This window comes from Schistocerca americana, chromosome 3, assembly GCF_021461395.2.
Source record: "Schistocerca americana isolate TAMUIC-IGC-003095 chromosome 3, iqSchAmer2.1, whole genome shotgun sequence".
NCBI classification, from domain to species: Eukaryota; Metazoa; Arthropoda; class Insecta; order Orthoptera; family Acrididae; genus Schistocerca; species Schistocerca americana.
Window position 1 is genome coordinate 207,822,957 of NC_060121.1, and position 14,429 is coordinate 207,837,385.

Consider the following 14,429-nt stretch of genomic DNA (forward strand, 5'->3'; position numbering starts at 1 on the left):
TGACTAGGCAGCTGAACGCACCTCACGGTATATCTCAGGCAACAAGGCCATTTGACATTTAATTTGTAGTGCTCCTGTCACTACCTCACAACACTGACTCTCTCTCTCTCTCTCTCTCTCTCTCTCTCTCTCTCTCTCTCTCTGTGTGTGTGTGTGTGTGTGGTTTTTTTTTTCTCACTTGGATGGTTGTTAGTTGGACTGCAGTAACGTGCTTGCTGAGCTGGCTACATGAAAATTACTTCACAATTCCCTCCAGTATTCATGATTCATGATAACACCACAAACATGTCACATATTTGAAAAAAGCATCTACACAAACAGGGCAAAAGTGAGGCTGCATTTATCTGTACCCTGATCAGGTTAGTAACTAGATCTGTGAATTTCTGTCATTACTTATGAAATTGTTCCTGCTTCCCTAGAACATGGCTCTAGATACTCCACCCTCAGAAGGTGGTAATCAGTTCTGCCACACCCCTATTTTGACACTGCCTGACTAGTCTCAATTAGACCAGCTCTAGCTAGATCCGTACAATTTCTGAGTACTGAAGGAGAAATATGATACCAAACATGAAAACACTCCAAAGACAACACAGATATTGATGAAGTTACTCATTAAGAGAGAAAATTGAAAATAAAAAGTCAGAGAAAGTTAGAAAAGAGGGGCCTTTGTATGAGGAGGAAGGAAGGAAGGCAAAATGTTTGCACAGGATAATGGATATAAGAATTTTTCGTCTTCTTAAATAATTCTTTGAAACAATTCTCAGCCATGATTTGTATTTCAGGTTAAAAAATACTAGAAATAACATGGAAAAGCAACGTAATTAAATGTATGACTAAGTTACTCATTCTTGATGTTGTTGGCCACTAAAACTGTGGTGTGAATAGTGTATGATTTTGACAGATGCAGAAATTGGTCATGATTCATTTTCTTTGTATGGTTTTCTATTCATACTGTTAATTGAACATAACCTACTTGTAGGCAGTGTGTAATATATTTCCCAGTTATTTTTAATAACTTTACTCTGAGTCAGTGAACTTGTCTTCCTTTCTGAATATTGTCCTGAGCCTCACTTGTTAGTGCATCATTCTTATTTTACTTTTTTAATCTGTTAGTAGCATTTACAGCTAATATATCAGTCAATAACTGACAGCATTTTTGGTTTGCTTCTAATTATCAAAGAACATTGGGGATGCACAATCTTTTCTAGAGGAATGATGAGTTATCACTCAGGATTATCAAACTCACATCCTAATACAGTAAAAGGTGTGAATAATGTTGCTATACCTAACAAAAATGAAAACAATGGCCAAAAAAGTGGTGAATGATGCTTACTTGCATTATTTAGATCCAAGAGGAACATCTACTTACTTCCCATTGAAAATAAGTGGCTAAAGTGATGATAGACATCTGCAAGGGAGAGGTAAGAAGGGGCACTGGCCCCTCTGGAATCTAGAATACAGAGCTTTCATTCATTACAGAAATCTCTTACACTTCTAGAAATGAATGGATAATCATAATTTCTCTGGGAAATTACAAATTTTTTGAGCTTCTTATAATATTTTGTTCTTGTAGTTTGATATGTCTCAAAACTGACCAACTCAGTAATATAAAAAAGTGCTGTTTCATGATCTGACCTGTGCAGATGCCTATGGAAGTGATACATAAAGGAATGTATGATACTCTTTTCATGTATCTTGCATTGCAATTGATTGTCAGATCATATCCCCGGTGAGTTTTACTTCTCCACCTTCTTTATCACTTTCCTCCTATACTTTCTTCTTCACTGTTTTGATAGATATGGATTGTTATGGACTGATACATATGGATTGATATGGGTTGATAGATATGGAATGTTCCAAAACAGCACATACGAAAATGCAATTTCTTTAGGGGGTCATACCTCAGGTTCTGTTTGTCACAGAGGTAAGTTGTTAAATGTTTTTGATAGCCCTTGGCCTAGCAACCATTTATATACCTATGTGGGCATACTGTATCTTCCCTGCACTACAGGGACAAATTATAAACATTATATCCTGTTCCAACCCACGTAAATTGTGGAAATTGTTGGTTCTTTGCATTAGGTGTGGTCTAGGGTGGAGATTAGAAAGCTATGATTTTTTGGCAGGTAAAGCACCATCTGTGCCACTTTTGTAATTTCTGTTCATGCAGATTGTTGAAATTTTTACCATGCGTTCTTAAGGTGAAGCTCTCAGGGAACATCAAAACCTTTTCTAATATGATTAACCATTATCAAAAGACAGAGATTCAGAGGTACCCTAATTATGCGGAAAACCACAAAAACCATTTCTTAGCCATTTTTACACCCTGGGCAGCAATTATCATAATAATTAAGCATAGTAAATGGCTCAAATACTAACTTAAATTATTTACATATTCATCTAGAAATATCATTTTCTCATTTTTGAAAATCAGTATCCATTATCAAGATATTTATACACACTCAAAGCATGGTTTTTGGTTACCAAAAGTATCAGTTGTGGAGATGGTCACTTCTATAATTTTTATTCTTGGCAAATCATCAAAATTTTTCTATATGTTCTTAAGATGGTATTTTGGAGGAGCCTTGAAACTTTATTTGGTATCGTTATCTGTTACCGAGACCCAGAGGTTAGAAGTTACCATACATATGCATGTAAAACTGGTCTAAGGCATAAATGTAGTTTTAAATGACATTGTGACCACATGGCAAAGGGTTCTAGGGTCATTGCAAAGGTTTTGAGGTTGCCATACTGTCTCTAGTCAGCATTTTTTCACCAATGGAACATTAGAATGCACTGTCTCTGTATAATGAGCACTTCATGCATATTCAGCTATCCCCAAAATGGTACTGTAGTGAAAAAAAATTGATTAAGAAGTGCCTTAACATGCCTAGAAAGAACTTAAAATGACTTCCAAATTCAGTTTAATATTTCCAACACCATGTTTACTTGCTTCAAATACAAATCATAAATGCATGTATGCAGACTGATGTGATGAATGAGAATTTGTACCAAGGCCAGGATTCAAACCTGTATGTCCTCACTAGGCAGATGAGCTCACTACAACACACCCTGGCTGACACAATGGCTTTGCACAACTGCATAGTCTACCCTAGTACATCTCTGTCCTCAATGCAAATTCCTATGCACACTTCAGCTCGCTTGGTATTCCCCCTAAACTTGAACAGCATTGCAGAGGCTCTCCAGCTGTATTGGAATAGCACCATAGCATCAGATGAAATAGGGGATCCTGCCTGAAACCCAGGCATTGGTGCTTTAATCAAACAAAACTATGTAGTTCCAGACACTATCTGAAATCTCAAACATCTATGACGTATGCATGCAAACTGAAGGGACGAATGAAAGTTTGTGCCAAGGCCAAGCAGATCTGCTCACTTGGAACATGTGCAATCCACTATGCCACCCTGCCACAATGGCATTGTATAACTACTCTGACTACCCTAGTATACCTCCCTCCTCAAAGCAAATTCCTATTTACACCTCAGCTCACTTGATATTGCCCATACTTTTGAACAGCACTGCAGAGGCTCTTCAAGTGTACTGGAATAGCTCACAGTTTCGAATGAAGTGAGGGATCCTCTGTAAAAGCCAGGCATACGCGCTTTAATCAAATGAAACCATATGGTTCATTTGATGCTGAGGTGCTACTCCAATACAGTTGGCGAGCCTCTGCAATACTGTTCAAGTTCAGTAGGAGTACCAAGTATGCTGTGACAAGAATTGGAATTGGGATTGAGGAGTGAGGCATGCTAGGGCTGTTTGTGCAGTTGTGCAAAGCCACTGTGCCAGGGAGGTGTAGTGGTTAGTACATCTGTCTAGTGAGCAGGAGACCCCCCCCCCCCCCCCCCTCCCCCCTGGCACACATTTTCACTTGTCACTTCATTCATCACAGATGTCTGTGATCCTCTCTGGAACCACATAGTTTGATTTGACAACTCATAAACAGGGTATTTTTCATGAATTGAACTTGATGAGCAAAGTACCCAGAAAAAATGTAAAGCAAACAATTTTGTGTTAACCTTATTTCATGTGTACTTATTTGTTGTTTATAAGTTTCAAAATATATAAATGTGCTGAAGTATATAATAAACTGTCAAAGCTTTACTGACCTATAGAATTCATTTTATATAAGCAGCACACCATGCTGGAACCAGTGGAAAAATGCTCCTGTCAGAGCACAAAAAAGACAAATATGTTCCTCTTTAAAAGATTCTAACAGAAAGAGGAGAACTAGCTCCCTCAATCTTCATTCCACATTACTCACCAAAACATTTATCCACGCAAAACATATTTATGCTTTTATGAGCTGAAAGAGAGCAGCAGAGAGACAGAGAGAGGAGACTGTGCCAATGGGCCAAAGAGAAAGGAGATATTGAGATCAGTGAGAGACAGTGACAGTGAAAGAGGAAGAGATGTGGGTAGAGATAGATTCACTGCATACAAAATAGAGAGGGGACAGTGTAAATAAAAAATAGAGATAAGTAAAGGCCATACAAAGGCTTGGGGTGGTCTGGACCTCCACACAGATGAACTTTAACATGGCAGTATAGGAGCAGTCACATTTTAGACCAAAATTTTATACACATGGTTAAAGTGTAAAAAGTAAGTTGAACCCCCCCCCCAAAAGGAGTTTTGACTTTCTGAGGTATGGTGGAGACAGCGCCACTGGGAAGGAAAGATGAAAGGAAGTAGTGGGAGAGAGACATATATACAAACAGTGGCAGTGAGATGGAGATGCTGAGTATAAAGGCTCAACTACAAAGAGAGACTGGGTAAAAGGATTTAGAAAGTTCTTTGTTAAGAGAGTGCAGATATGTTTACATGCCAAAATTTTTGATGCTACGCTGAACTACTCTTTGCATCTCTAATGTGACGTTCTGTTGATATAGTGTGATAAATTTATATGAAATTGAAGTAATGTTTCCCAATGATTTCAGATTTACTGAAAAAGTCAGCACCCAGCAGAATAATAATGGTCTCTTCAGTAGCTCACAAATATGCAAAACTAGATTTGAGCACCATCAATGTACGTAAGGCATGTGGTCCTCAGAGGCTGTACAACAACAGTAAACTGTGCCTCATGTTGTTTTCCAATGAGTTGGCTCGAAAACTTTCAAAAACAGGTATGTTCTGCAACAGTTTTAATAGAGTCTCTTCTACTTATAATAATAATAATAATAATAATAATAATAATAATAATGCTGCCTGATCTGACCATGAAGATAATATACACTATGTGATCGAAAGTATCCAGACATCTGATTGAAGATCACTTACAAGTTTGTGGCACCCTCCATCGGTAATACTGGAATTCAATATGGTGTTGGCCCAACCTTAGCCTTGATGGCAGCTTCCACTCTCACAGGCTTATGTTCAGTCAGGTTCTGGAAGATTTCTTGGGGTATAGCAATCCATTATTTATGGATTGCTGCACTGAGGAGAGGTATCGATGTTGGTCAGTGAGGCCTCGCATTAAGTTGGTGTTCCAAAATATCCCAAAGGTGTTCTATAGGATTCTGGTTAGGACTCTGTGCTGGCCAGCCCATTACAGGGATGTTATTGTCATGTAACCACTCTGCCACAGGTGGTGCAGTCTGAACAGGTGTTTGATTGCGTTGAAAGATGGAATAGCCATCCCCGAATTGCTCTTCAACAGTGGGAAGCAAGAAGGTGCTTGAAACATCAGTGTAGGCCTGTGCTGTAATAGTGCCATGCATAACAACAAGGGGTGCAAGCCCCCTCCATGAAAAACACGACCACACCATAACACCACTGCCTCCAAATTTTACTGTTGGCACTACACACACTGGCAGATGACTTTCACTGGGCATTTGCCATAACCACACCCTGACATCGGATTGCCACATTCTGTACTGTGATTTATCACTCCACACAACATTTTTCCACTGTTCAATCATCCAATGTTTACGCTCCTTACACCAAGCAGACCGTCGTTTGGCGTTTACTGGCATGATGTGTGGCTTATGAGCAGCCGCTTGACCATGAAATCAAAGTTTTCTCACCTCCCACCTAACTGTCATAGTACTTGCAGTGGATCATGATACAGTTTTGAATTCCTGTGTGATGGTCTGGATAGATGTCTACCTATTACATATTATGACCCTCTTCAACTGTCGGCAGTCTCTGTCAGTCAACAGGCGAGGTCAGCCTGTATGCTTTTGTGCTGTCATGTCCCTTCACATTTCCACTTCACTATCACATCGGAAACAGTGGACCTAGGGATGTTTAGGAGTGTGGAAATCTCACATGCAAATATACGACACAAGTGACACTTAGTCACCTGACCATGAGGAAGTCCGTGAGTTCCACAGTTTTCCCCATTCTGCTCTCTCATGATGTCTAATGATGGAGGTCGCTGATATGGAGTATGTGGTAGTAGGTGGCAGCACAATGCACCTAATATGAAAAATGTATGTTTTTGGTGGTTTCCAGATACTTTTGATCACATAGTGTAAATATCTGAGAAAATTAATAAGACACTGAGCTAAAAATCAGCAGAGATGCTGAATTCATTTCACTTGTAGAATTTAGTTTATTCTGATAGCAGACATAATTTATGCTAGTTGTGAATTCAGACAGACAATATGCTTACATTTCAAGGAAACATTCAGCCTCTGTCCTCATAATGGGGTCCATTTTATTGCATCAAAAGATTCGTCTGTGATTTGCTAGGTTTTCCAGATAACTGCAGGTATTCGCTTTTCCATTCAACATAAAAGTGATTGACTATATGGGCACTCTAAGCTGTTGTAAATAAAATCATCATCTGTGAAATACCATCACTTTCTTATGTAACTGTTTCTAATTTTTTTGTTGTCTTCAAAATTATCTGTATTTCACTTGCAGCAGGCTGGGGTTGCAAGGATGGCTACTGGGGGTTGGGAGATGTCTTTTCATTTGTCAGGAGACATTCAGCTCCCATATAGAGTGTCCTAGGTTCATAGGAGTGATACGGTGAACCTAATACGAATATTGAAAGAAATCAGAGACACAAGAGTGTGAAGGTTATTCAAGAGTGTTTACTCTGAACTTGTGTAGGAAAATATAAAATGTAAAAAAGAAAAAAAAAAGAACCTGTAATGTATTAGTGCTTTTGTTGCAGCTAGTTATTCAAACAGTAATACAGTCAAATAATTGGTAAACAGAACAGTTCTTTATCATTCCATTAAACTTGCACCATAACACATATTTGACCTCATCCCAGGCACACAAGCACAGCTTGACATTGTCCTGGTGCCAGTGGAGCAGCTGTGATCCTCGTCCTTGCAGGATACTTACATGTTTAATGATGACACACCACACATTTAAGGTGTAATGGAAGATTCAGCACTCGGTTTGATTTAGCAGCCAGCTGGAGCCAAGTGAAGACTTCTAAGTTGTGGCCTGGTGTCTCAGTGATGTGACAGTTGATGAAGTTGCCCAAGAGATGAACCTGGGATCTTTAACTGCAGCACTGCAAAAGGTAATTTGGACTCCAGCAGCTGGGAGCTTGGCAGACCTCTGTTCATGCCTCAGACCATGAGCTGGCTGCAAATGGAGGTGGCTTGATGGAGAGGCAGTCAGGCAATGGTCATAGGTTTGCATGCTAGCTGAGATGAGGGGGAGGTGGTGTGCATGGTCCTGCTGGGCTGACCATCATATCTACTGGGTAGGGGTTGTATATATGGCCAAAGTGGGCTTTTCAATGATGCAGACAAGCACTGACACATTTTTCAGGGATTTTGACACTGCCTGAAGACTGGTAAGTGCATAAAGAACTGCATTTAAAATAAGGAAGTGCCCATTATGTTGATATTCTGCATTGGCTGGATGCAGCTAACATCCTGGATATGACACTGCCTCCTTGCTTTCACCTGTGTTGCTACATTTCCTCCCTCACAGGAAAAATCCAGCTCACTGCATTCCTGTATGAACAAGTAGCTGCAACAGAAGCTCTAATATATTACAGGTTTCTTTTTTTATTTTTTTCTCCTGCACAAGTCCAGAGTGACTAACTTAAATAACCTTTACACTCTAGTGTGTCTGATTTCTTTCAATATTCACACTAAGTTCACTGTATCACACCTATGAAAGACAAACATGGAGTCTGTACATTCTATTTGCAATATTTTACAACTCTTTCTTTTAAGTCTGGTGAGCAAGTGTCATTCCACCTCATGAGTGGAAGTGGGTATCAGGGTGGTTTCCTAGCAATACAAACTTATTTGTGTTTGTCTACTCCTTCTGGTATCATTGGTTCGTAGTTCATTTTAACAATTTACATTCTGTCTCTTCCAGTTATCATGCAGAATACACATACTGTGGGCTATGCCCTTGGGGAACAAAATTAACTACGTGAATTGAATGACGCATGTGCTGCCCTGTTGTTTGGTGATACTGGCTTATTGTTGCACACTATCCTATTGTACAATATTTTATATCATAGCTTTTAGGAAAAATTTATCAATAACATTAAGAAATTGCTTTAGTCATGTTCTCAAGACACTGGGAATGGGGAATCTATCCAAACTTCCATGCACTAACTTAATTCTCTTTCTACTCTTTATTAATTCCTCTTATTCCAAGAGATTTATCCAAATTCTCTGCTACAAGAGCTGTATGATACCACTGACCCAACTGCAGGTGCTACATCAGCTGCACCTATGCTGTCCAAATGCCAGAATTCTCCTTAATTCTTCCCTGGCCACAGGCACCTTACCTGTCCCATGTGTTTCGTATATAAAAATCCCTTTACTTCCACATATCTTCCTAATATTTGATTTATTTTCCTGCAGAGTGGCATCTTTCGCTAGATTGGCTCTTGTAGCTGTATCTACTGCTCTCATGAAACTTGCTTCTCGAGGAATCTGGAGCAGTTCAGTTGATGATCATCTCACTTCTATGTGGTATCTCAGTGCTTTTACTGTTTTTAGACAATGCTGTAAGATGTAACTTATATTACTGAACTAAGTGGTACCTATTACCTACTTCTGTAAGCTAATATTTTCAAGATTATATGTTCCAACATCCCTGATTTATGCTCAATAGCTATGACCTTAAATCCTGTGCGATTCCTATCCTCAGTTACTGATATTGGTATGGTGCTCATATCATTCATAATCATCCTAAAATATTCACTCTATTCTTTAAAATTCCTACTAAAAGGAAAACACTATGGCTGTTCTGACCTATGCCTAAGCTTTTTGGGAACCCAAGATTCCCCACGCTTGAGTCAGGTGTACTCATGGCAATGGTTGGCACACAGCTCGTTTCATTGCAATATCCAACGTACTACTGCATATGACTTGATGCATAAAGTGGAGTATCCAGGTAAATTGCACAGGGTGCATGTTACAAGACTTAATGGATCTAGTTCTGGCTCTTTACCTAATACCCTGACACTATCTAATCCTCATATCAAGGGGAAAATAGTGAGAGGTACTGCCCAAGGATGTAGGGAAACTCATGAGTGAAGATTAAAATCCAAGCTGTTTTTACAGATGTGGCTGCTGTCCATACTGATTCTTCAGCACTATTGTCTCCATCTATTCCATCCAATTTCTGTCACCAGAATGTACCAGATCGCTAGTGGAAGGCTCGCTACTGGGCACTGGGAGCCATCATGCATTGGTCAGGAGGTGTTCTTTCAACTCCCACCTGGGGCATCTTGGGTTTGTATCCTGATGCTGCAGACAAGAGTATGTAGTGGACGACTGTAGCAAAACAATGAAAATAACAATTCTTTAATATTCCATTAATCTCAACAATAACATGTATGTGCCCTCATCCCAGACTGGCCTGGTGTTGTCCCCATGTCAGCACAGCAGACACTGTGGTCATCCTCATGGGATGCTTACACAGTGATTTCTGACATGCCGGATGAAGATTCAGTAGCAGTGATCACAACACTTAGCTCTATTTTGCAGCTTGAAGGAGCCAAGTGCAGACTTCTAACATGATGGTGCAGGGTCTCAGCAATGCAACCGTCAATAGTTGAACAGGGAATGAAGGTGGGACAATTGACAGAAGTGCTGCAGCAGATCCCAGTGGCAGAAAGCTGAGGGGACACCCATTCATGCCTTGGAGCATGAGCCTGCTGCAGAATGAAGGCAGCCTCATGACAGAGCTGTCAGGCTGCAGTATTAGGGTTGCAGCCTAAAGGCCCCATTGTGCTTGTCACCTGCTCTGCTAGCAAGGTCAGAGTAGCCTTGCCAGTGTGGCAGACAAACACTGAAACAAATTTCAGGCATATTGACTCTTCCTGAAGTCTGTTCAGAGCCTGGAGATCTGTGACACAAACAAGGAAGTGGCTGGTATGTTGGAATGCTGGCTTTAATAGCTGCAGCTAACTGCCAGAGATGGAACTGGACCTTTGCTTTGCTTTGCTTCACCATTTACAAGTTTGCTTCTCTAACATACTCATATCATATCCTTTATCTATGGCTTATTATGAGCAGGTCTTAAAGATTGAAAATTCAATTTCATATTGTTTGGGATCTTTGGATTTGGTTAGGTTGCTTCTGGTTCATTTTTTATGTTTACTAAAATTTTGATGTTTTTGCCTCAAAACTTTTTGCTTTGAGTAGTACTTTCATCCTCTTAGATGTCTCATGTTGCAGTTGCCTGTTTTTGATGATGATGGTCCGCTACTGGAATATATGGAGAATGTGTATTATTGTACTGAGCAGCAGAGATTTACTTACGGCTACATTTTCTATTTCATCTTCTGTATGACTGCATCATAGACTGTATGTGACAACTCATTCCCCTTTCGTATTCCAAGATGTGTTCATCCACATAAATGTCCCATTTTATATTTGCATTTTCAAAGAAGGATTAGGAATATTTTTAACTATTAAAATGCATTTTGCAAACTTTTCAACCAGAATAGCTTTTGAGATCCAACTAATTTGTTTTTTCGTGCAGTTTGTGTTATCAATGTATCCATTACTTGTGGACATGCTATATTTTCAAGGAAATTACCCATTACTGCATTAGCTACCACAGCCATTTCCATTACACAAGTATTAAATAAGATTAGATAAATTACATATATTATTATATGTTTGTCTCATAGATCCACAGTGAGGAGATCCTGCCCCAACACCATTAACCAAAAATACACAATACATACTGAGAGAGTTCTAGGTGGCAAGTTCAGCATAAAATTAGTTACCAACATGTTTACTCATTTATAGATGGTGATAATACAGAAAACTTCAGATTTCTGATGCTTTATGGGAAAATTCCCAGTTTTAAACAATCAAAAATTCTGTACCCCCACAAAAGCTGCTATATATAAATGAATAAGTGTGTTACAATTTTCTACATAATCTAATATGAGCATTATATATTACAGCAAGAATAATTTTTCATTTTTATACAATAAATATTGGACATAATTCTTGTTTTTCTTTCTTTTTCATTAATTAATTATTCTTCTACTAAAGCATTTATACCATTCTTGGTTTTTACCTTAGAAAGCATCAGAAAAATGCAGACAATTTGGTGGTATTGTTATTCATCATTATTATTTTTATTTTCTTTAAAAGTCAAATAACCATATGGATTTTAATAAAAGCAGTTCTATTAATTATCAATTTTGTTAATGACATAATATTTATGTACTTATTCAATATTATCCTTTTTGTGAGCTGCATTTTACTTATTGTAATCTTTTATACTTATTACAGTATTCTACTTATTGTAACAGTAGAGTCTATTGCAACCCCCCCCCCCCCCCCTGCCCCCCTCCATTTTGCTCTAAAATGCCTACCTTAAGAGCTATGAGCATGTGCTCATTTTTGCTAATTGGAAACACGACTCTTCTAATGAACAATTGCTCATAACTTTTAAGGTATGCATTTTAGAGCAAATGCTTACTGGACATTTTTTCTTGTTTTGGTCTATGCTACTACTTCCCAAAATGTGAAAAGCAAAGAGCTTGCAGTAGAAGAGTTTGCTTCACAGTATTTAAGATGAAAAATTGTTCGTAGCTCTTAAGCTATGCATTTTTGACCCTACATTTACTGAGACTTTCTAGTATTGTGTACTTTCAACTGTATGCATTTACGCCATTAATTATGATACACCCAGATTAATCTATGACCATTCACCATAGCAAGTGCCACCACCTAAGTAGGGCACTAAAGGATCTCAGATCACAACACATTATACTCATAAATATTGTTGTAACTATGTAGTACACAAGAATGGTCCAAAGTAACCAAAATATGACTTTATTCACAACACACAACTACAATGGAGAACAGACTCCTGTGAATCCACATGTAACACAACACCGTACACTGAAGTGATGCCTTCCACAGGTGACCTCATCCAAAATAGTCACCCAGGCACTGGAGTAGATGCCGTGAGCCTGAAGAGAGATGCATGCAACAGGTCCAGAGTGGTGGTAGCCAGTGCTGGCGGAGGGGGTGGAATGATATGACAGCTGGCCACTGGAGCAAAGGGCGAGAATGTGAAGGGGTACAGGTTCTCCCAAGGGCGGTGGTTCCATGAGGTGCCTGATGACTGCACAAGAGGGGAGGGTGCTGGAATCACCATCTTGATGTAATCTCTGCAGGCAGATCCCAGTGTGGGGGCAGCAGGGCTGGACCCACTATCAAGGATTGCTGATGTGATGATGGAGGAGGAGCCAGCAAAGGTGGCCTGACTGTAGAAGCAGGCTGCAGCAACAGAACTAAGCCAGACACCAACTGGCACCTGGCACCAGGAAGCTAGAACCCCAGGGTGCCACACATGGAGGAGACACCCAATGGGACAGGGGTGCATCCACAGCAGGCGATGACAGGCTCAAGACAGAAGGCAGCAGCATGGATTGTGGTGATGTGGGCTGCACCCATGAACCATAAGCTTCTGGCAGCAAGCAAGGGCCCAGTTGATCAATATGGCATGCTACCAGCTCGTTGACCAAATGGATGTCACACAGACAGCACCACTGGCTGCGGACAACAGTTGCCAGAATCCACTTGGGCCGGTAACCAAATATTTGCTCCCACACTGGTGATCCCAGCACAAAGCAGCAGCACCAACCTGACCACGGCAGGTGTGATGCTGGCTGCAGAAGGTGGAGGAGCATGTGTGGGTGCCAACTGTGAAGCAACTCACACTTAAAATATACAAACTTTGAGCTCAGTCAACATTGATGGACACCGGAGAATGTAATGAAACTGGGAAAATGCATCCACAACCAAGAGCCAATAGGAATTCAAGAAGGGATATGCAAAGTCTACATAATGCACTCCCATGGCTGGTGTGGTGTGGGACAGGGGGAGATGCCCTGGGAGCTGCATATTGTTGCGCACATTGCTCACAACCCATGGCAAAACGGACAATGTTGCATTAATCCCTGCCCAAGAAACATCTCTCCTTGCTAATAATTTAGTGTGTGAAACTCCCCAATGACCCTATTGGAGGGGGCTGCTTATTGTTGGGCACACTGCTTACAAGCCGTGACAAAATGGACGATGTTGCATCAATCCCTGGCCAAAAACATGTCTCCTAGCTAATAATTTAGTGTGTAAAACTCCCCAGTGGCTCTCATGGAGATGGTGTACAATATTGCAACATAATATAGTGGGAACGACTACTCTTGGAGAGAGGTCTTCCATTGATAACTGCAAAACACTGTCAAAAACAGAGAGGTGATGACATAAGGAAAAATAGTTTGCACAAAGGGTCCCAGCATCTGATATGGCCAGCCCTCTTGAACAAACCAAACCATCTCGCAAAGAACTGGATCAGTGGCAATTGCATCTGCCATGTGCAAGCTCGTTATTGGGAAACCCTCAACCACAGCCTGTGTTTCAGTGCCAAGATGGAAAAAAGCAATTCTTCACTCCAAAGTCAGGATCAGGATCCAGAGGAAGGTTGGACGTTGGCATGTTTAGATGTGGGTCGAAAATGGATTTCATAATTGTATCAAGACAAGAACAGTGCCCAGTTTTGGAGATGGTGTGTTGCCTTGTCAGACAAGGAAGTTGGAGGGTTAAACAAGGAAACCAAGGGTTCATGGTCAGTAATAAGGTGAAACTTGGAGCCATATAAAAAATAAAAATAAAAATAAAGAAGAAGAAATGTGAAATATCTTGAGAGCATAAATGATGGAAAGAGCCTCTTTTTCCACCTGAGAGTAATGCTGCTGGGCTGTAGTGAGAGATTAATAGGCAAAAGCAATAGGCACTGAAAGAGCCATTGGCATACCAATGAGTGGGGACTGTGCCATGGCCACACTGTGAGGTGTCAGTCACCAAAACTGTGTGTTTGTCTGGAGAGGACGCAGCTAAACAAGGAGCTGAGATTAGTTTGGATTTCAACATTCGAAAAGTGCATTTGAAATCTGGGCTCCAGCTAAAAGGTATATTGTTGCACAACAAGACATGCAA

The 14,429-nt window shown here is 40.2% G+C and overlaps 1 protein-coding gene across 1 annotated transcript in view; it reads left to right on the plus strand.

Moving 5' to 3' along the window:
- LOC124605596 (retinol dehydrogenase 14-like) overlaps window positions 1-14,429 on the plus strand; it is a 90,414-nt gene that overhangs the window by 26,154 nt on the left and 49,831 nt on the right. Inside the window, exon 4 of the mRNA XM_047137384.1 lies at window positions 4,959-5,144. Coding sequence (XP_046993340.1) covers window positions 4,959-5,144 — 186 coding nt within the window. The remainder of the gene's footprint in view (window positions 1-4,958; window positions 5,145-14,429) is intronic.